General features: G+C 37.3%; 1 protein-coding gene across 1 annotated transcript in view; it reads right to left on the bottom strand.

Moving 5' to 3' along the window:
• The window catches only part of dcbld2 (discoidin, CUB and LCCL domain containing 2), a 140,481-nt gene that overhangs the window by 30,218 nt on the left and 85,354 nt on the right, over positions 1–24,909 (bottom strand). Inside the window, exons 7-8 of the mRNA XM_039744866.1 lie at positions 12,333–12,373; positions 7,912–8,127 (exon numbers count right to left, since the gene is read on the bottom strand). Of these exons, the coding sequence (XP_039600800.1) occupies positions 7,912–8,127; positions 12,333–12,373 (257 nt within the window). The remainder of the gene's footprint in view (positions 1–7,911; positions 8,128–12,332; positions 12,374–24,909) is intronic.

Genomic DNA, 24,909 nt, shown 5'->3' with positions numbered 1-24,909 from the left:
GGGGAATCCTGTCAGGGGTGCTCCGGGAGTATGGGGTACTGGACCCCCTGATAAGAGCTGTTCGGTCTCTGTACAACTGGTGTCAGAGCTTGGTCCGCATTGCCGGCAGTAAGTCGAGCCCGTTTCCAGTGAGAGTTGGACTCCGCCAGGGCTGCCCTTTGTCACAGATTCTGAATTACCATAATTTTGGATCAAAAATCTTTAAATGTCTAACAGACAGCCTTGGTTTCACAATCACTCCTAATCCAATAACAGCTGTGTTTGGTGTACTCCCAGATGGTCTTAAAGTGGAGAAGGACAAACAAACTGTAATTGCCTTTACTTCACATAGACTTATCTTGCTCAACTGGAAGAATCCTAGCTCTCCTCTTTCAAATCAGTGAGTAACTGATGTTATATACTATTTGGAATTGGAAAAAATCTAATTCTCATTTATAGAATCTGTTCAAAACTTTTTTTAAAACCTGGCAGAATCTAATCAATAACATTTTAGAATAAGCTTTTATATTAGGGACAGGGATTCTCTTCCCTCTTTTCTATTCTTGAAGTTTTACTCTGGCTGTTGGTTTCCTCTCTTTCTCTTGGGTAGGGGGTTGAACTGAATTTAGTTTTGTTAAGTTTGACTTGTTTGTATGGAATGTTACTTGCTTTTAATAAATTCAATAAAAAAATAATTTTAAAAAATGAATGACTTTGTCAAAAATTTAAACAATACTATTTATATTTACTTTTAAAATATCACCTCTGACAAGAAGGCACAGAGGTATTTTTTTTCTGAACATTACAAAGTACTTTTACAAAAACAAACTCACTGAATTCAAAATAGTCTGTCATTTTAATAATGTAAAATACAGTAAATTAGAGAAAGGGGTGCCATGGTTTTCTTTCTACAATACACAGGTGAAAATTCACATAAAGATCTATATAGTTCTATTCACTAGATTAAAGGAAAACATAAAAAGAAAAAGGAAAGCAGTTTACTGCAGAGAAATAAATCTGAACAGCCTACAAAAATCACTGAAATGTTGAAGCCTGACAAAGTATTTCTTTTTTACTTTCCCGATTTATATTAAAAGGACCCAGTGTAAGATTTTTTTTCTGTAAATTGCAGCACGGATAATATAGGATTACTATAAGTTTGGAAAGCTGGGAGCTTTGGGTTTAACGAGAAGGTCCCATAAGCTGGGACACATAGTGGGAGTACATATCCTGTACCTTATTAAGAAATGACTGGAATTACTATTTATTAATCTTTCATGATTTTTGTTGTAACAGTATAATACCTGGCAAATGTGTTAGGACATAACCTGAACAGAATTAATTATACCAAAAAGTGTTGGTTCACAGGCAGTCTGAACCTAGTTTGGTTGTTTTTATCCCCCCACTAATGTCATACTGTATTTACACTCTTCATTGCATCCCAGGAGAAACTACTAAATGGAAGTAACATGACTTCAGGGAGAAGATCTATAGAATCAGTGGGAAAGAATAAAGAGTTTCATTTTAATAATCTTTTTATCATCAACAGTAATTTTCAGATTCAACAGAAAGTCAGGGTAAGTACATATACAGTCATATGAAAAAGTTTGGGATCCCCTCTTAATTCTTTAGATTTTTTTGTTTATCATTGGCAGAGCTTTCAAAGTAGCAACTTCCTTTTAATATATGACATGCTTTATGGAAACAGTAGTATTGCAGCAGTGACATTAAGTTTACTGGATTAACAGAAAATATGCAAGATGCATCATAACAAAATTAGACAGGTGCATAAATGTGGGCACCCCCACAGAGATGACATATCAATACTTAGTTGAGCCTCCTTTTGCAAATATAACTACCTCTAGACACCGCCTATAGACTTTGATGAGTGTCTGGATACTGGATGGAGGTATTTGTGACCATTCGTCCATACAAAATCTCTCCAGTTCAGTTAAACTTAATGGCTGCCGAGCATGGACAGCCTGCTTCAAATCATCCGATAGATTTTCGTTAATATTCAAGTCAGGGGACTGTGACAGCCATTCCAGAACATTGTACTTCTCCCTCTGCATGAATGCCTTTGTAGATTTCGAACTGTGCTTTGGGTCATTGTCTTGTTGAAATATCCAACCCCTGCGTAACTTCAACTTTGTGACTGATGCTTGAACATTATCCTGAAGAATTTGTTGATATTGGGTTCAATTCATCCGACCCTCGACTTTAACAAGGGCCTCAGTCCCTGAACTAGCTACACAGACCCACAGCATGATGGAAACTCCACCAAATTTGACAGTAGGCAGCATGTGTTTTTCTTGGAATCTGGTGTTCTTCTTCTGCCATGCAAAGCGCTTTTTGTTATGACCAAATAACTCCATTTTCGTCTCATCAGTTAAAGCACTTTGTTCCAAAATGAATCTGGCTTGTCTAAATGAGCATTTGCATACAACAAGCGACTCTGCCATACAGATGTTCTTTGTGCAGATTGCGCTGAATTGTAGAGCAATGTCCAGATACACCATCTGCAGCAAGATGTTCTTGCAGGTCTTTGGAGGTGATCTGTAACCATTCTCACAATCCTGCGCATATGCCGCTCCTGTATTTTTCTTGGCCTACTAGACCTGGGTTTAACAGCAATTGTGCCTGTGGCCTTCCATTTCCTGATTACATTCCTTACAATTGAAACAGACAGTTTAAACCTTTGAGATAGCTTTTTGTAGCCTACCCCTAAACCATGATACTGAACAGTCTTTGTTTACAGATCTTTTGAGAATTGCTTTGAGGATCCCATGCTGTCACTCTTCAGAGGAGAGTCAAACGGAAGCACAACTTGCAATTGACCACCTTAAATACCTTTTCCCATGATTAGACACACCTGTCTATGAAGTTCAAGGCTTAAGGAGCTAATCCAACCAATTTGGTGTTGCAAGCAATCAGTACTGAGCAGTTACTTGCATTCAAATCAGCAAAATTACAAGGGTACTCAAATTTTTGCACAGCCAGTTTTTCACATTTGATTTAATTTCATACAACTAAATACTGCTTCACTAAAAATCTTTGTTTAGAAAACACCCCAGTACTCAGATGTTCCTAGGAAATGACAGATATACCACTGTTATCTTTTTTTTTGTTGAAAGTAAATTATTATGCAGGCTGAGAGGGGTTCCCAAACTTTTTCATATGATTCTATTAATTTAACAAGTCATCTTTAAAATATTTACATTTTTTGTATTGAATGATACCAAACAGGTTTGCAAGATTCAATAATTAACTCTTTACATTAACAATCAACATGTAATCGGCATTAGAACACTCTAGACGAGAACAGGCCATTCTGCCCAACAAAGCTCGCCAGTCCTATCCACTTATTTCTTCCAAAAAAACATCAAGTCGAGTTTTGAAGTCCCTAATGTCTTACTGTCTACCACACTACTTGGTAGCTTATTCCAAGTGTCTATCGTTCTTTGTGTAAAGAAAAACTTCCTAATGTTTGTTCGAAATTTACCCTTAACAAGTTTCCAACTGTGTCCCCGTGTTCTTGATGAACTCATTTTAAAATAACAGCCTCGATCCACTGTATGAATTCCCTTCATAATTTTAAAAACTTCAATCATGTCACCTCAACTTCATAGGCTCAGCTCTTTTAATCTTTCCTCATAATTCAATCCCTGTAGCCCTGGAATCAGCCTAGTCACTCTTCTCTGGACCTTTACTAGCGCTGCTATGTCCTTTTTGTAACCTGGAGACGAAAACTGCACAAAGTACTCAAGATGAGGCCTCATTAATGCATTATAAAGGTTGAGCATGACCTCCTCGGACTTGTACTCCACACATCGTGATATATGACCTAACATTCTGTTAGCCTTCTTAATGGCTTATGAACACTGTCGGGAAGTCGATAGCTTAGAGTCCACTATGACTCCTAAATCCTTCTCATAAGGTGTACTCTTGATTTTACGACTGCACATTGTACATTCAAACCTAAATGTAATACTTTACATTTACTGACATTAAATTTCATCTGCCACAAATCTACCTAAGCCTCTATGATATCCAAGTCCTTCTGTAATGATATAACGGATTCCAAATTATCTGCTAATCCACCTATCTTGGTATCATCTGCAAACTTAACCAGCTTGTTACTTATTTTCCTAACTAAATCATTTATATATATTAAAATTAGCAGCGGCCCTAGCTCTGACCCCTGTGGAACACCACTCTTAACATCGGCCAGTTCCGTTGAGGTTCCTCGCACCATCACACTCTGCTTCCCGTGTCTGAGCCAATTCTGCGGCCATCTAAAAACATTACCCTGAACTCACTTCTTTTAATTTGATGTCCAACCTCTCATGTGGCACCTTATCAAATGCTTTCTGAAAGTCCAGATAAATAATATATGCTCCACTTTGATCGTATCCTTTTGTTGTTGTAGAATTCCAGCACGACCTCCCTCTTCTGAACCCATGCTAACTGTTCAGAATAACTCCTGTCCTTGCCATGTGTTGCTCAATCTTATCCCTTAATAATTCCTTCCATTAATTTTCCTGTGATGCATGTTTAACTTACTGGCCTATAGCTGCCCTGTCACCTTGTTTATATAATGGGATGATTATTTGCCATTTTCCAGTCCTTCGGAATCTCTCCAGTGCGCAGCGACTTCCTACAAATATTTGTCAAGGGTTTATACATGTGCTCACTAGCCTCCTTAAGAACAAGAGGATAAATATTGTCTGGTCCTGGTGATTTGTTTGATGTGTTATCTTTACTAAGGTAAACAATTGTGAAGCTTTCTTTGTAAAGATAAGTTTAAAATAAAGTTTATACATTTTGGTAAGGTCCATAATGATTGTTTTCTCATTTCGAGTAAAAGAAAAAACACAGCAAACAGAACCAAATTCAGTCTGGGAAGATCGTGGTCAATGCTGCTATTAAATGAGAAACACATCATCTTTATATGCTGTCTTGCCATTTAAAAGACTGAGTAACACTTAAGAGTACATTTTAATTACTACTACATTATATTCTGTGAATAATGTCTACACTTCTACAACATAAAGTAAAGATAACTGGTGATAGCACCACCTCATAATTTGCAATGGTTGATGGTGTTCTTTATGCATTCGACAAGTGTCTGGAATTGTACTGAAGAAATGTAATCCCATTCTTTTATGATTTTTGTCCATAGTTGTCAGTGACAGTAAACATACTTCTCTCCATCTCTCCTCCTTTAATGCTTGCTAATGTTCTTTGTTAAAAATCCACAAAACATGCAGTTTTCATCACTGAAACTCATAAATATCTCATCTTTATGGCACGGTAACTAAAATACAAGGAAACTATGTCCATGCAGTTTGTCTATACAGGTAGTCCCCAAGTTACGGACATATGACTTGCAAACAGGGCTGCAGCTGCTCCCTCATCTGTCTTGGGGGCGTGACCCAGGCTCCTCAATAACTGCCGCTCCGTCATCTTTGGCCTGGTATTATTGTATAATATAATCTATATTACTAAATAAAGGTTGTATATATGCACGGATGCCAGAGGCCAGACACACCGAAAGCGCACAGCGCCTCAGAGTCAAATCCAGCGGCTTCCCAGAGTCAGTAGGTGGCGCCCAAACAACACAACACAACCCGTAAACTAAACTTCAGGTCACAATACAACCACTGCCAGAACGTGAACACCACCACATATACAACCTTTGTTTAGTAATGTAGATGTCTAAGCCGGAATCTGTCGCCATGGTTACTTCAGCACGCGAATGCACTGCCGTCACTATCAGGGAACTAGGTGGCACCCAAAACTGCACGCGCATAGTGCCTCAGCACCCCAGAGTCAAACCCAGCAGGTGGCGCCAAAACCGCACATGAACAGCGCCCCAGAGTCAAACCCAGAGGCTTCCCAGAGTCAGCAGGTGGCGCCCAAACAATACAACACAACTGTAAAATAAACTTCAGGTAAAGCGTGCAATGGCAGCAGTCAGTGTGGCTCAACAGTGCCAGCAGTACTCCACTCCACAGTGCCAGCAGTACTCCACTCCACTCCACTACACAGTCCCAGCAGTCAATGTGCTCTAATCCACTGTGCCAGCAGTCAGTGTGACATATTTTAATCACATTAGGGTAATTCAGTGTTAAAAGTTCAACTATGATAGGAAATACAAAAACGAGCCTGGATAAAAACAAAGGCGCCTACAACACGCTTCTGAAACACCAGAAGCGAAAAAGGCACGGCTCCAAAAAGAAAGAGCTCAGGTATCGGATAGGCGTGCAAACGAGACAACAGAACAACGGGAGAAGTGTTCATCACAAAGAATATCAGAGGAAACTGCAGAAAGGCTAGAAAGTCGTTTAGAATGTTTAAGACATTCAGTATTTCAACAAAGAAAAAGCCAAAGAGAGGAACGACAGACAGCCGCTGAGCAATTCCGCCAGTTAGCCGAGAACGCATTCTGTAATGAGTCAACTGATCATGAAAATTCGTTGGGATTAATGAGTGTCATTTGCAGTCATTGTCATTTACTTAACTTCCTTGAAGAAAAAACTGGCAATACAACTGATGAGTTTACACGTTGTTGTCAAAAGTGTCAAGTTAAGCTGCCTCCTTTGGATGAATATCCTGAATATTTACGAAAGCTTTTGACCAACGATGTACCTGAAAATAAAAGCTTTATGGAGTGCATTAGATCCTATAATAGTTCATTTGCTTTTGCATCTATCAGGGTAAATATCAAGGCACCACCTGGGAATAGCCCATATTGCTTTCGCGTGTGTGGACAAATATTGCACTGGATTGGAACAGTGCACCCTGAGCCAAATCAAAACCGCAACTTTGCCCAAATTTACATGTTAGGTCTAGATGACGCGGTTTATCAGCGACATGGACAACTTTATGTTAGCTTTTCAAGAGTCCGGGGTTCATGTGACGTTAAAGTGAAGGTTTTAACTACTCCATACCAGGGACAGCTAATTCAAGGACAGGAAATCAAAAATGTTGTTTATAAAGAAAATTTTGATTAACTATTTTGAATTTACCATTTTATTAATTTTGTTTCCAATTTACTTCATTTGAAGCTTTGCACTCCGATATTTTTTTACTTATGAGTGCAGCAACTCAAAGACATTTTGGACTTAAGTGATATAACAATTAAATTTCAATTTTAGTTTTAATAAATTGGTAATTTTAATACAAATATATTTATTTAATTAAATGAAAACTTTCCCAAGACCCTCCCACCCTCCATCATTTTTCATCCCTCCAAAGATCGGAGGGAACAGAAAGTGATTGCCATTCTTGGATTTGCGATTCTTTAGAGAATCAGGGGTTTTCTGGTATAATATAATATATGAGCAGCTCACTACTCAAAATGGTAAATATACAAGGCAGTCAGGATCGAACCGGGGGACTCTTGATTACAAGTCAGCAATTTTTACCGCTGCACCACGGAAACTGTTGCATTATCCTTAAACCTTTTTTGAAAGTGTTTCACACACTGCATAATTTGTGTCGATATTTTGTGATTTTTGACTAAAATATGAAAAACAGTTCTGTTTTAACGATGTGTTTACACAGATTATTGTAAAAACGGAACACACATGAAATACATGTGTTCCAAATAGCGATCTATTTCCATTCTAAAATTCCAGAAGTTCACTCCCAGATAATCATGGCTGGAAATGGGAGAACTTTATGCCGGTTCAGCTTCAGTGGGGGATGGAATAGTAGGCTGCTTGTCTTGATCGTCACATTTACAAGACAAAAGACCGTGACAAAGAGGTGCAAAGGGATTTAAGCTGGGCCAGATTTGCAAATTTTTTTATTTGGTAAATCTAGTGTTAACCTAGCATTTTTACCGGTGTAGTATAGATGGATAAAATGTATATTTGAAAGTGATCCTACATTTTTTGCAGTCAATGTCACATAAATGTTTCATACCTGTTACTTTTCTCTCTTTTTTCAAATCTATTTGTAGCCATTGGTTCCCATCAGCATTCAAGGCTGCCCAAGAAGGTCCAGGTTTTCTTAGCCTTGCCCTTTCAGGGCCCCACACAGTCTGGTGACCAATCAAATCATCCCACTGAAGAAACGAAGACGATGTGATCTGTGAATTTCTGACTACACCCGACTCCAGTCCAAGTGTGCCATAGCATCCTACAAGTCAGAAAAAGAAACTTCAGTATTCATTCTTAAAAATATTAACATGCACATGCAAATGTTTTACTAGAACTATACAGGTATGCATGACACAACACCCAATAACTATTTACAAATGTACCACTGAATATTTTTAGAATTTAAATTTTATATGGTATGAGATGATATGGTCATGAAGTAATCATTTTAGTGGACATCATTAATAAAGAAATTAACTCAATTTTCTCCATGGAAAGTTGAAAACTTAATCCACAATACAACAGCTTTTATAATTTGCAAACTTTCACTTCAAGTGAATACATCCCAATAAACAGATTCATAAGGCAATATCACATGGCCATTTTATTTATCTATTCTCACAATCTTGGTCGTGATGTGCTGTCTAAAAATATTATTTGCAATTGTAAATATTATTATTGAATAAGAGTCTCAACGGGAAGTAAATAATGACCTTTTTCTCATCTGATGAAGACAATTTAAGAAGTAATTCTCTTTGGATTACAAAACAAAGAATACTTAAGAGAAGCAGACTGTTCACAGTGAGATCTCTAGATGTTCACTGGTGCTACTGGTCCCAGTCTCAACAATTTAGATTTTTTTTTTTTATCAACATGCTCAATTGGTGAGAGGATTCTTATTACTATTAAATAGGATAGTGCGGTTTTCCTCCAATAGAACATTGATTTGTCTATTGACAAACATTTTTTATGCATTCTACAAGACTATGTGCTGGAAAACGAATTTAATATTATTTAATGATTTTAATTTAAAGCAAATAATAATTCACACAATCAAATCAAACTTACACCAAAATTCAACTGACACCCAAAAAAGAGAAGACAGCCAACCAACAAATCAAATCTTTAAAAGCTGAAAGGAAGAGTATCCTATTCCTCAATATAGAAGCTTATTTCTAAATGTTAATTAGATCCTGCCATATTTGAAAAAACTTTGAACAGATCCTCTGTCAAATGAGAATTTGATTTTTTGCAATTTTAAATGGTATAGGACATCAGTTACCCACAGACTTAAAATTGGTGGGGTGGGAGTGTTCCAGTTGAGCAAGATAAGTCTATGTACCTGTAGTTAGGTAAAGGCAATTATGATTTGTTTGTCTTTCTCCACTTTAAGCTCATCTGGGAGTACATGAAGCACAGCTGTTAATGGGTTAGGAGTGATTGTGACACCAAGGCTGACTGATAGGCATCCAAAGATTTTTGTCTAAAATGATCTTAATTTGGTGCATACCCAAAACATGCAGCCCAGTGAGGCTTGCTCTGGAAACATTTGGATAGTAGATAGTAAATAGAAGATTTTAAATTGAATGACTGAGTACTAGACTGTATTCTGTGCATGGCTGCCTTCCACTCCTTTTCTGAAATATTAAGTGAAATATCCTTTTCCCATTGTACCCTGGCATCATTGAAAGGAAGGGACTTTAAAATTCTTTAATAAATTGTAGAAATGCTATCTGAATCTTCAAGAATGATCAATATTTCTTCTGGAATAGAAATAGGTGGAAGGTGAGGAAAATTGTGCAGGTTCCATTTAACAAAATGTCTAGCTTGAAAATAGTGGAAACATTGTGTTGATGAGAAGTTACATTTGAAGCTTAACTGCTCATTGGATGCAAAAACATTATCTATGTACAAGTCTCTATAAATGTTTTAACCCCAGACATTTTCCAAACATTAAATACTGACTATGTTTGAGAGGGTGGGAAAAAAGTGGTTGTCATGTAGAGGGTCCAACAGATAAGAACTTCATCTTAAAGAGTTTCCTACATTGGTTCCATATTCTGAGTGAATGAGGGGCAATTTGATTATTAGTGTATTGATGATAGTTTGTATTTACTGGAGCACAGAGGATGGAATATAAAGAAGTACTTTAAGATTATATTTCTATTGCAGATCAGGCTTATGTATGTTCATTAATTTGTGCAGACACGCCTTCCGAATGCACTTCAATATTCCTCCAAATCGTGACGTCCCAAATCAGAAAACAATTCTTCAGTGGGTGGCTAAATTTAGACAGATAGGTACAACATTGATCAGAAAATCTCCAGGCCGTCCCTGGACTGTATGAGCAACTGAAAATATCCAAGTTATAAGGGCATCAACTTTGCAGTCTCCTAAACGTTCAGAGCACAAACATGCTTCTGCTTTAGGCATTTTCAAAACGTCTTTGAGGACGATTTGAGTACTTTAATTTCCATCCATACAAAATGATGGTAGTGCAGGAACTCTCTGAGAGATACTGGGATAGCCGTAGAGAGTTGTGCACAAACATTCAGTAAACCGTTCATCGAGATAACATCGTCATGTGCAGCGATGAGGCACATTTCCATTTGAATGGTTGCATAAATAAGCAAAATGTTTGCTATTCAGCTGATTCCAGCCCTCGTGAACTTCAGAGACCTCTGCACAGTGAGCGTGTTATAGTTTGATGCACTGTTGCAGTATTTGGCATTGTAGGCCCTTACTTTTTTGAGGAAGGGGGATCAACAGTCACCATCACTTCAAAACATTACACTGAAATGCCAGAACTTTTTGCAGCCCCAACTGGAAGAAATGGATGTGGTGGATGCATGGTTTCAACAGGATTGATAAACAGCTCATACAGCGTGGAAATCCAAGCAAGTTTTGTGGTAGATGGCTCCGGGGAAGATGATCTCCCTGTCCGTTGATGTCTGGAGGCCTTCATGTTCACCTGATCATGCTCCATGCAATTTCTTCTTGTGGGGGCATCTCAAGTTGAAAGTATACACACACCAACCTCAAAACCTTAAAGCCCTCAAGGATGCTATTCGTCATGAAATTGCCACTATTCCCCTTGAAATGGCCGAACAAATCATATGAGTGTTCAAAAATGTTCTTCTTTTTGGCTCACCCTGTATGTACTTATATTTAACCCTATAGATTTAAACTGATCTGCTATGATAAATGGGAAGATGACCAGGTTAATACTGTGTGCTAGAGAGTTTACTGGAAAAAACACACTTTTATTCAAATTGATTGGATGGATTTTGAGTCCAGATATCTTTTGAAAATCTGCTAGTGCCTTTAGGATTTCTGCCACAGAATTTTGTTGGTCATATATATACAGTACCATATCACCTGCATATAGTGATGTTTTCTGTTCAAGACCTTTTCTGAAAAACCCTTTATCTGTGATGTATTTCGAAAGTAAATAGCCAATGGCGACTGCAAACAGCAATGATGACAGGGGACATCCTTAATCTGAAATAATGTTGTTGCAAAAAATTGAGGCTTCTGGACTAGAATAGAATAGAGTAGTTTAATCCATGCAAATAGGTTTGGACTAAACTCAAATTGTGTGCAATGTGGTGAATAGGTAGTCCCATTCAACTATATCAAATGCTTTTTCTACATTCATAGATAGTAGGATCTCTAGGGTGTTATATTTAATAGGTGACTATATTATATTAAACAAGCATTAAAGATTAGAAGCTAAGTGTCTGTCTTTCATAAATTCTGTTTGGCAATGTGATATTACAGAAGGAAGCACTTCCTCAGTCCTTCTAGCTAGAACTGTGGAGAATATCTTAAGTCATTATTCAGGTGTGCGACTGGTCTATATAATGCACATTGTAATATGCCCTTATTTTTCATAGGAAAGATAGAAATTAATGCTTGGCGAAAGGTTTGAAGTAGAATTTTGTGATCTTTAGCTTCTATAAGCTTTGCTAATAATTGTGGAACTAACTTATTTGAAAATGCTTTTAGGAAATTCCACTGGGTAGCCATCAAGGTGTGCTGTTTTCTCACTACGAAGCAAGTTTATAGCATCTAGTAATTCTGAAAGTGTAAGAGGTTTATCCAGTTCCACAGTATCTAGATATGGTATCTAATAAGCCAAAACACTTATTAGATTGTGTCTTATCTTCTTTAAACTGAGCAGAATATAAGAATTTATTGTACTCTCTAAATTTGTGGGTTATAATTATTGTCTATGAAGAAATCAGTTCTTAAGTAACAATGATGAACTTGTGAGAAGAAGAATTATGCCATTAGGTTAGGATTTCAAAACCTCCAAGGGTCTGAATGAACTTAAAACTCATTATGTAAAATATGCAAAAACAATATTAGGAAGTGGGGTCAAGCTTAAAAAATAAAAAACTATTAAGGAATTTAACATTCAGAATGTGTCTATGATATTTAATGTCTTTAAAACACACTTACCACTAGTCTTAAATGTAAACAAGCTGGTAGACAGAGAGCCGCTAAAAATAAAAAAATAAAAATTAGATGCCTAGCAACCCTTGTAAATTTTGCCCATATGCTTTACTAAAAGGTGATTCACTTTGATTCTAAAACAAAAGCATATGCAAGAAAAAATTTCACTGTACTTTGTACACATGAAAATCCCGATCCTATAAAGCCTACATTTTAAAATGTAATATTTTTAAAATCTATATAATATGTGCTGCCCTTTGTTGTCACATGAAATTTCCGAAAACAACTATAAGGCTCTATATTACTTCACTTGCACAAAGTATTATTCAAAAATTAGGCACATTTCAAATATAAAATTCTGTAATATAATTAGTTATGATAAAGCTTTAAAAACCATAGACATTTCTTCTATTCTGATTTTTTCTGATTTGTTTAAACAGATAGTGTATATGCCAAAATATGTAAGAAATCTTGATTAATCATCTTGATTCAGTTTATTTCCACTGAATGAGTTGGGTTCAGAAGACAGTCAATTTATCTATCATCTTCTAAACCCAGTTAATTCAACAGAATGCCTTCTGAAAACTTTTAGCGAAACTCTAGGCTTCTGCAGCATTATTTAAACACAAAATAAATGATTTTATATGTAATATAATACAGCCCCTCCACGGTAAACCCTGTTCAAGTCTAGTATGTTTTTTTAGTGAATTAAATTCATTTACTCAAATAGGTCTACCTGAACTATGGACAATAAAACCTCAGCTAAAACTCTTCACTTGTTCCCTTGACCCAGTGCCAACTGGCTTTTTCAAAGAAATCTCTGATTTGTTTACTGGTAAGTGTATTTGACATAGTGAACTCATCATTAGATACCAGGGTCATCTCAAATTATCTAAAGACTGCAGTTGTTAAACCCCAGCTCATGAAAAATAATCTGGACTCCTCTGTCTCTGAAAAATTTAGACCTATTTTTAACTTGCTTTTCTTAAGGACAAATCTAGAAGAATCAGTTTTGAGCAGTTAAATCAATACTTTAACAAAACATTATATTCATGATAATTTTTAGTCAGGCTTTAGAACAATTATAGTAAAGACACTGCACTGGTTAAGCTAGTAAATGAATTATGGGTTTATGTGGGCACAGGCTGTTCTTGTTTCCTTAGACCTGAGTTTATCATTTGACACCATAGACCACAGTATTCTTATAAATAGCCTTAGTCAATGCCTGGGTCTCTCTGGTACTGCCTTAAACTGGCATTCCTTAACAGCAAATTGTTTGCAAATTGCAGTTAATTTAGTTTGAAGGTCCATAATATTGTATACTTTGTACCAAAAGGACTCAAGGCCCGCTGCTTTTTTTCAGTCTGCATGCTTCCATAAGGTCACATTACAGTGATCCCTATCTATATCGTGCTATGACTTTTGCGGCTTCACTCCATCGTGGATTTTAAATGTAAGCATATCTAAATATATATCACTGATTTATCGCTGGTTCGCGGATTTCTGCAGACAATGGGTCTTTTAATTTATGGTACATGCTTCCTCAGTTTGTTTGCCCAGTTGATTTCATACAAGGGACGCTATTGGCGGATGGCTGAGAAGCTACCCAATCAGAGCACATATTATGTATTAAACTCCTCAATGATATACGATATGCTTCCCGCTCAGTGCTTTGCACACTTAAAAGCTCTAACAGCTCGTATTGATTTTTGATAGTTTGTTCTTCTCTGTCTCTCTCACTCTCTTTGACATTCTCTGCTCCTGACGGAGGGGTGTGAGCAGAGGGGCTGCTTGCTTAGAAGATACAGACTCTCCTCTAAAAAATACTGAAAGACTACCTTCACATTGATCCCTTCCTTTCGGCCGCTTTATCTCAGTGCTTGCATATTTAAAAGCCCAACAGCCCAATTGATTTTTGATTGTTTACTTTTCTCTCTCTCTCTGTCTCTCTCTAAAATTCTCTGCTCCTGACGGCGCACTCCTTTGAAGAGGAAGATATTTTTGCATTCTTTAAATTGTGAGAAAGAACTGTCATCTCTGTCTTGTCATGGAGCACAGTTTAAACTTTTGACTAAAGGGTGTTATTTCATGTCTAAAGGGCTCTAATAATGTCACAAAATGTATTTAGAAGGTCGTAAACAGGTTTTCTATGCTCTAACTGCGAAAATATTAGATTTATAAATGAAGAATCCTACTTCATGGAAATTAATTTATCGCGGTAGAGTCTGGAGCGGACTAACCACAATAAACAAGGGTTTACTCTATAACTGTGCGGAGAATACAGTAATCCCTCCTCGATCGCGGGGGTTGCATTCCAGACCCCCGCCCCCCCGATAGGTGAAAATCCGCGAAGTAGAAACCATATGTTTGTATGGTTATTTTTATATATTTTAAGCCCTTATAAACTCTCCCATACTGTTTATAAATATTCCCCGCAGAGTTATACAGCATAATTCCTTTGTATTCTCTTAGATATTATGTAAGATTCATTGAAATTAAGTATATTAACACACTGTTTATATACAGTAAAACCTAAATATTATTTTAAAGATATTGAGTGTCTCCGATATCACATATTTTTACAGCCATTACGATAGACAGGCCACCAGCAATAAATACGCACAATGCAAGAAAAATAGTATACAGTAAATGTGTGTACAGTGACACTAAACATACGTAAGTATGTAAGTAGAAAATTAATTATGGTTACTCACCAACAATGACACGATGACTTTTCCGATAACAATGAGTTTAATTTTACTGCACAACAAAGGAGAGCGTTACAGCTCTTCCAAAGGAGCCACTTCAGGCGATTGTGTAGCACTGCCGTTCTTCTTCTGGCAGTCTTCAATCCAAATCCCTAAAGCAGATTCCATCCAGACTACTGCCTTATTACATCCACTTACAACTCGTTTTGCACCCTGGTAAAAAGGACACTGCGGCCGTAGATCTTATATTCCTTTCCTACTTTTTAAATAAAAAGAATCGTAGCCTTCAACAAATCCAAAACGTTTACCTTTTCGGTAATCATTAACATCTTCCGTTTGCGCTTGGGCATGGCCCCTGAAGTAGTAGCAGATCGTTTTGGAGCCATAATGAAGGGCTTGACTATGCACAAAAATAAACACAAAAGAGCACAACTTTTTACACAGCGAAACACATTGATGCTGAATGAGCGAGACGAGACTTCCTGGTTAACACTGCATTCAGCACACAGGAACTTAACTGCGTGCTCTGATTGGTTAGCTTCTCAGTCAGGAGAATAGCGCCAATAGTGTCCCTTGTATAAAATCAACTGGGCAAACCAACTGAGGAAGCATGTACAGGAAGTAAAAAGACACATTGCCCGCAAAACCCGGGAAGCAGCGAAAAATCCGTGTTACATATTTAGTTATGCTTTCATATAAAATCCGCGATAGAGTGAAGCCGCGAAAGTCGAAGCGCGATATAGCGAGGGATTACTGTATTTATAAACAGTGTGGGAGAGTTTCTAAGGGCTTAAAATATATAAAAATAACCATACAAACATATGGTTTCTACTTTGCTGATTTTCACCTATCGCGGGGGGTTCTGGAACGCAAACCCTGCGATCGAGGAGGGATTACTGTATATCAAAAAACAAGTTGAACTATCACAGCTATGTAGAGGACACACAGCTTTACTCGTCTATAGCATCTGATGACCCTGATGCATTGGGTTTTCTGAACCAGCGTCTATCTTGTGTTTCTGAATGGATGAAAAGTAACTTTCACAAGCTAAATTGGGGGGTGGTGGGGGAATGGGAAACTGATATCTTAGTAGTTGTCAAAACTTGGAAACAATTAGGTGTAATTAATTAACCATGTTAGGACTGGATTTTTTAACTTAACACTAGAATTACCAGAGCCTACGAAAAAACTCGTAATTCCGTCCCACCTTAAATTGCTTCTTAAATCTCTTCACAACTCTCCGCCAGTGTCCTTTGTCCTCTAAATGTGCTGATAAAGAGAAGGTAGAAGCAGCCGGCTATTCCACCCCCCCACCGACTTAGAACGTGCACAAACTTCTCCCAGCTCATGCCTTGATTGAGTATCTGGGAGTGAAGTGGACTTTTAGAGTGGAAATAATAGATCGTTATTTGGAACACACGCATTTCATGTCTGTTCCGTTTCTACAGTAATCTGTGTAAACACATTGTTAAAACAGAAACGTTTTTTATATTCTAGTAGTAGATGACAAAATGTAGGCATAAACTATATAATGTATGAAGCCTGAAGTCCAAATATCAAAGAAACATTTTTACAAAACTATAACACAACAATTGCACTTTTATTCAAAAATATTACTGCAGAAACAAAAAGCCGCCTTAACATGCAACATTGACAGCCGTTTATTGTAACTGCCTCCGTGGTGCAATAGAATCAGTTCCCGCCTGGTAATCAAAAGGTCGCGAGTTCGATCCTGCATCACTCTGTTTTGAGAAGTAAACTGCTCTTAGTCTTACTATTTTAGAATAAAAGCATACATTTGATTTCAGTCTGTAACAGCCGGTGCAATTTATGATCCTTGTAAAGGTTAGCTTTTTTTTTTTTAATTCACTTTTCATTCTCTCAGTCGCATTCAGAATCAATCCATACAACCACATCTGACACGGCTGTTTTCACATAAAGACACGCTACAGCTCTGCAGTGTATCCCCTACCCAAAGGGTTCTGACACACAAACGCTGGCGAAGCCGCCTGCTTCGTATCTCACCATAACTTGATTTCTTTTTATTCAGTTTTATTGAGTGTTTCTGCCAGTCCTTGCATGTTGTTGTATGCTGTTTCTTTTGTACTCCAGGACATGCAGAGGAGAGAATGGTAAACAGCAGTAACTTCGGCGCTATATGCAATAATCAGACACTCCCCATCTGCCCATGTCGCTCAAACACAGGAACATATGTTGGTGTAAAAGTATAACAAGACCAGTGCACTTTTTCCATCGCCTTTTCCTGTAAGAAGCAATGTACACACTTCTCTCTATGCTGTGGTTTCTATTACACACCTGAAAGAAAGAGACAATATATGTGAAAATATCATAGCACTAATGCAATATTATTTGAAAACGAACAGCGTCAGATGGGGTGCGAATTTATGCAGGAACTGGAAATTCTCTGATGTGGGACCTTCCCCCAGGGAAGAAAGTACAGTGTCAGGTGCTCATTCAGTGTAATAGGAACCATAGCACAGAGAGGCGTCGTAAATGTAGGAAGGATGGTCCTTGGGTGTGTGGGAACTGTTAATATTTGAATGTGATGCTTTTATATAGCACGGAATGAAAATCAGCACTTCTTAGCATTGCACCATGTAAGCTGTCGTATCAATCGCCTACTGTAACTTATTTTTTTTTTCTTCGGTCATACAGGTAGTCTTGAATAAAAGTGCACTTGTTTTGTTTGTGAAATGAAGTGTCTGCGTGCACTTTTTGTGGCATTACACGTGTATTTTTTGAGCATGCCCGTTTGAACATGCTCAAACACAGGAACATATGTTGGTGTAAAAGTATAACAAAACAACGGGGCAGATGGGGAGTGTCTGATTATTGCATATAGCGCCGAAGTTACGGCTCTTTACCATTCTCTCCTCTGCATGTCCTGGAGTACAAAAGAAACAGCATACAGCAACATGTGGGGACTGGCAGGAACACTAAATAAAACTGAATAAAAAGAAAATCAAGTGACGGTAAGATACGAAAGAAAGCAGCTTCGTCAGCGTTTGTGTGTCAGAACCCTTTGGGGGTGGGGGGTGCGTTAGTATGCATCGTGGTACACTGCAGAGCTATAGCGCGTCTTTATGTCAAAACAGCCGTGTCAGATGGGGTTGTATGGATTGATTCTGAACGCGACTGAGAGAATGAAAAGTGAATAAAAAAAATTTTTAAAAAAAGCTAACCTTTACAAGGATCATAAATTCCACCGGCTGTTACAGACTGAAATCAAATGTATGCTTTTATTCTAAAATAGTAAGACTAAGAGCAGTTTACTTCTCAAAACGGAGAGGTGCAGGATCGAACTTGCGACCTTTTGATTCCCAGATGGGAACTGATTCTATTGCACCACGGAGGCAGTTACAATAAACGGCTGTCAATGTCGCATGTTAAGGCGGCTTTTTGTTTCTGCAGTAATATTTTTGAATAAAAGCGCAATTGTTGTGTTATATTTGTACCTTTTGTGAAAATGTTTCTTTGATATTTGGACTTCAGGCTTCATACATTATATAGTTTATGCCTACATTTTGTCATCTACTACTAGAATATAAAAAACGTTTCTGTTTTAACAATGTGTTTACACAGATTACTGTAGAAACGAAACAGACATGAAATGCGTGTGTTCCAAATAACGATCTATTAGATACTCATTCAAGGCATGAGCTGAGAGAAGTTCGTGCACGTTCTAAATTGGTGGGGGGATGGAATAGCTGGCTGCTCCTAGCTTCTCTTTATCAGCACATTTAGAGGACAAAGGACGCTGGCGGAGAGGTGTGAAGGGATTTAAGAAGCAATTTAAGGTGGGACGGAATTACGTGTTTTTTCGTAGGCTCTGGTAATTCTAGTGTAAAGGAACATTGCAATAACAAAGGAGTTATAACAATGGAAAATGCTGAGAAATTATACACGCTCTTGTTTTTTAATGAACTAGATTACTTTAATGCACTCGTAACTGGCCTAAAAAAGACAAAAGACCTCAATCAGTTCAATTAGCTCAGAATGCAGCAGCAAGAATCTTAATCAGAAAAAGAAAATCTGAGCAGATCTCTCCAGTTTAAGTATTGTTACATTTGTTACTCTTGTCCTTTAGAATGTTCAGCTGTCTGTGATTCTCAAATGAAGGTGGGTTCCCCAGCAGTTCTTGAGGTCCACTTTGTCAATCCCTCTGGGCCAAAACCTGAAACCAATCAGGAATGACTTAAGAACACCCATGTTAGGTAGAATGCCCACTGGGGGGCTGGGTGGAGTTCAGGAGTTTATTTTGTTCATCTATCCTTCTGGCCATCGTGTGACTCATCTTTAGGAACTTACAATACAATATTATATATAAGGACTATTTTTCTACTAATTAATAATTATATATCTATAACCAGATATATATGCTATGTAAACTGATATTGGCTTACTTTTTCGTTACTTATTCATTATTGTTCTTACCTAATTTCATTTGTTTTTCTTTTGTGTAACTATTTCTTTGACATATTGTAATGCACTTTGAGCTACATTTTGGGTATGAAAATAATTACTATTTAAACCCATTTGTGCTACACAATTTTTATTTATTTGAATTTATGCTTTCATACTTTTAACTGTACTTTTTTTTTAACAAGTAAACAGTTTCAGCTTAGAAGCCAAAAACAACATATACTGGTGGACTCCCATTATAACAAAATTCATGGGACCATAAAAATATTTTACTATAATGGAAATTTCGTTATAACAAATATGCAAATAATATTGTGACCGGGTAAGCAGTTATTCACCATGTCTAATGACAGCAGCGCAAGGACAAGCTCCGTAGCTGCTCTGCTACGTCTGATAAACAGTAAACCAAGGGCTAAACAATTGGTTGTCGTATGCAAGTTCAGGGTAACCGTGTACCGTGCTTGTTACACACTGTTTAACATTTAACACCAGGCATTAATCTGCTCTTCCTCACACTCTCCTAATCTGTCTTCTCCAGACTGGGTCTGCCACAGTGGCGATTCTGAGCCACTAGTGTTTTTCTAATCTGAACATTGAAGTTAAAGCCCGATGACCACCCATGCCACAGCTCCTATTCTGAATGAAGTCTTGAAACTGTACCTGCCTTCTCAGTACAGTAATAAAGTACCTGTATTTTCATTGAAAACCCAGACTCTCTTTTCTTTCTCACATGCAACTCTGTGAGCCAAATATAAAATACAGCTCTTCTTAAACTGTAAAAAATATTTTATTTGAAAACAAGATGTTAGATGTAATTTTTTTAAACAGAAATACAGGTATGAAAATACAGAATGAAAATGAGTCATTAGTAGAAGATGCAGGTGCGAGTCCAAAATGCTTTCACTGTCATTTTTCTTCATTCCTGAATCAACTTTTTCCAGGAATGTTAATTTTTCTTTCAGCATAAACTGATGCCATTTATCACTTTTTCGTTCATCTCAGAGAAAACAATTAGAACTTCTATGAAACTTGACAGTACAGTATGCGCACACAACACAGCTACCCAAAACCATACGTACACAACATAACTACCCACACAGAAGAGCACAGAGTCTCAGAATTTGGCTATGTGTATGATGTTATACCTACACTCTCGCTGAGCCTGCCTTAGACCGGAAATTTCGCAACAGAAGGTCTCTCTTTGAGACAGCTTATTGCAGGGTTCCCTAGAATCAGTATGGAAACCATAGGAGCGACGTTAAGTATTTTTTGCATTGCATTATTATCTTTGATGGCCATTTTTGGTCAAAAAAATGTTTGTTATATTGAGATTTACATTTTGTTTAAATGAGATTAATTTAACATGATGCTCTATGATGTTTGTCCAGGCCCAGAAAAAGTATGTTATTCTGAAAATTTTGTTACTTCAGTATTCACTATAATGGGATTTAACTTGTAGTTTTTATTTCAACAAAATAGGTGATTGAAAACTTCTGATGTTAATACATTTTTCTATGGATTGAATTACAGTGAGTAAATTACAAATCATTTAGACAAAGTACTATAATGTATCGTAGTAAAATCAGATCAGATACTGATTCTCTTCCTGTAACTTGAGAAACAAGGTTTTAATATAATATACTTATACAGAGATACTGAAATACTCAAAGGTTTAATGATGACTCAAGCAATCTTAATTAACAGTGGCAAATATTGGTAAATGTCTGACAGATTCTACGGAACCTTTGAAATCTTCTTTGTAAAGTGAATTTAAATATTTTCAAATTTTAACAGGACATTTTTTGTAACATGTTTTGGTAGGTGCTTAAAAATTCTTAAACAAAGATAAGATGGCATGGAACAAGTGTTGTGCAAGTTATCATAGTAGATTTTTATTTAAGCACTTATGTACAATCGAGTGTTACTTTAAAGTAGAGTTGCAAGGAGAATGAATGATTATTCTGAATCTAAGGGCTCGTTTATACTTCATGCTCAGAACGTGTACATGCACACAACATGGCTGCCACGCGTAACCAGCGTTCATTTGACGCATCCTGTGAGCAGGCCCTCAGAAATTAACGTGATGTGTGCACGAGCTGCAGTAATGGCAAATAGTCGGGGGGTGCAGTGTGACGTCAGAGTCTCTGTTTACTATCTATATGTGACAGAAAGCCGCTTTGAGGATCCTATGGGATCAATGTGCGTGCTTTGATGCTTGATGAATGGTTCGATGCCGTGAGGCAAAATGTCGACATACAGATGCATTCGTGGTGCTTTTATATTCAAGCTTTGCATACTCCCGATCGTAATGACACAATACATTTTAAAAGACTCACATACAGTACCATCTTTTGTGCCGTCTTTTTTTCCTGGGGCTTCCTCCAGACATGACAGCAGCAATTGCCACACAGAACGCATTAAATGTATGATATTCCAACACTCTACACATTTAGAATCCTTACATTTATACTTGATTAGCAAAATACCCGCACGTCACAGCGGAGAAGTAGTGTGTTAAAGAAGTTATGAAAAAGAAAAGGAAACATTTTAAAAATAACATAACATGATTGTCAATGTAATTGTTTTGTGACTGTTATGAGTGTTGCTGTCATCAATGATTTGATTATCATTATTTCTTTCAATCACGTTCGTATTTGGAGGATGTGTTGTGTTTAAGATACGTGTTTGTCAACCGTTGTAAAGATAACCGGTTTCATTCATCGAAGTGTTCACTACCCAACTCGGTACTCGTGAATCTAAGTTGTTTAACAGGCATTCCCGGTATTAAGTTGTAGATTTGCCTGCCAATATTTAGTGGCAGCGTGTCTATGAACTTAATTTAAACGTTCACAGTCAGTTCACGTGAGCCGCTCGGAGTACATGCATCAAAGGTTCTCAGCTGTGATTTTGCTATCTCGTGCGATCTTGCGATGTCCACGGCTTTATTTAATGTTAGCTCAGACATTTTATGGGGCTCAAAAGTATTTGGACAAACTAATGTAAATATTGAATATAATAATCATTTTCAATACTTGACTGCCAATGCCTACCTGAAGTCTGGAACATAGTCATCAGCAAGTGCTGGGGTTCCACCCTACTGATGCTTTGCCAGGCCTTAATTGAAGCTGTCTTCAGCTTGTTTGTTGCCTTAAGTTTTGTCTTCAGCAAGTGACATGCATGTCCAATTGGGCTGAGGTCAGTTGATTGACTTGGTCATTAAAGAATATTCCATTTCTTTCCCCAGTATGTTTTGGCTCATTGTCCATCTGTACCATGAAGCGTCATCCTATCTGTTTTGAAGCATTTGACTGAATCTGAGCAGACAGTATAGCCCTGTACACATCAGAAATTATCCTGAAACTTTTATCAGAAGTCATATCATCTGTAAACAACCGGTGACCCACTTCCATGGGTAGTCACGCATTCACATACCATAAGAATGTCTCCACCATGTTTCACAGATAATGTGGTATGCTACAGATCATGAGCCGTAACTTCTCTATCATTCTGGCCTATCTATCATTATGGTACATATTAATCTTAATTTTAAAACTGCATTAGTTTTTTAAAAATATTTTCTGGCGAAGTCTAATCTGTCTTTCCTATGTTTAAAGATACCAATGATTTGCACCTTGTGGCAAACCCTCTGTATTTACTTTCATGAAGTCTTCTCTGGATTGTAGATGTTGGCAGTGATAGGCCTGCCTCCCAGAAAGTGTTTATGGTTTGAATAAATGTTGTGAAATGTTTTTCTTCACCAAGGGAAGAAGAATTCTGCAATCATCCAGCACAGTTCTCTTCCATGGTTGTACAGGCGTTCCTTCTCTTTAAAAAGGTACCAGATGGTTGATATGACTAATCCTGGTTGTTTCTACTACCTCTTGGATGGGTTTGTTTTGTTTTCTCTACCTAATGATGGCCTGTTTTCACTTGCATGGATAGCTCTTTGGACCTCATATCTAGAGTTAACAGCTTCAGCTTCCAAATGCAAATTCCACACTTGGAATCAACATCAGATCTTTTACCTACTTAATAGTTATTGAAATAATGAGTGACATGCTAATACCTGGCTATAGAACAGCTGGTCAGTCAATTGTCTAAATACTTTTGAGCCCCTGAAAATGGTGGAACCATGTATAAAAATGGCTGACATCCCTAAATGGCTCATATGATATTTCTGTTAAGCCCATTGAATTAATGGTGAAATCCTAAACTTCAATCATGTAATTATTACATCATTTCAAATCCACTGTGGTGTTGTGTAAAGCCCATTTTATGAAAATTGTGTCACTGTCCAAATACTTATGGACCTAGCTGTATGTGAGGCATGGTTGCTCAAAGGATTCACGTGTCTTGTTAATAGGCAAACCACTAAATGTCCCAATATAAAACATACTCCGTAGATTAAATGGTGTGTAATTTAGGGACAGGAATATTTCAGCATTCAAGTATCTCCAATATTGGGACCATAATCTATGCAAATACCAAACCAAATAATTTTCACTGGTGGTAATCAACAGCAATTGGCACAAAGAATAAAGTAAAACATGACTTTTTTTTAAAAAAATAAAAACTGATTTTCAATTTTGTTTTTGCAAATTTATCCAATAATAACAAAGTAATAAGTTGGGCATAAAATTATGAAAACCAAATATATATACAGTATCTCCTATGTCATTTTCAGAAAGTTTTGCTGTGCAAGCTAGCTGAGACATAACTCTTAAGCATTAAAAATCTCTTGAGGAATTCAGACCAGGAAGTATACCATATACAGTTAGGTCTATAAATATTTGAACAGAGACAACTCTTTTCTAATTTTGGTTCTGTACATTACCACAATGAATTTCAAATGAAGCAACTCAGATACAGTTGAAGTGCAGACTTTCAGCTTTAATTCAGTGGGTTGAACAAAAAGATTGCATAAAAATGTGAGGCAACTAAAACTTTTTTTTTTAACACAATCCCTTCATTTCAGGGGCTCAAAAGTAATTGGACAATTGACTCACAGGCTATTTCATGGGCAGGTGTGGGTAAGTCCGTCATTATGTCATTATCAATTAAGCAGATAAAAGGCATGGAGTTGATTTGAGGTGTGGTGCTTGCATGTGGAAGATTTTGCTGTGAATAGACAACATGCGGTCAAAGGAGCTCTCCATGCAAGTGAAAGAAGCCAACTCAGCAACGCAAAAAGACCTGGACGTCCACGGAAGAATCATTTCCATGGTGAAGAGAAACCCCTTCACAACAGCCAACCAAGTGAACAACACTCTCCAGGGGGTAGGCATATCGATATCTAGTCTACCATAAAGAGAAGATTGAATGAAAGTAAATACAGAGGGTGCACTGCAAGGTGCAAGCCACTCATAAGCCACAAGAATAGAAAGGCTAGATTGGATTTTGCTAAAGAACGTCTAAAAAAGCCAGCACAGTTC

Source organism: Polypterus senegalus, chromosome 2, assembly GCF_016835505.1.
Source record: "Polypterus senegalus isolate Bchr_013 chromosome 2, ASM1683550v1, whole genome shotgun sequence".
Lineage (NCBI taxonomy): Eukaryota > Metazoa > Chordata > Cladistia > Polypteriformes > Polypteridae > Polypterus > Polypterus senegalus.
Note: the sequence above shows the minus strand (reverse complement) of the source record. Positions and strands in the feature narration are given on the sequence as shown.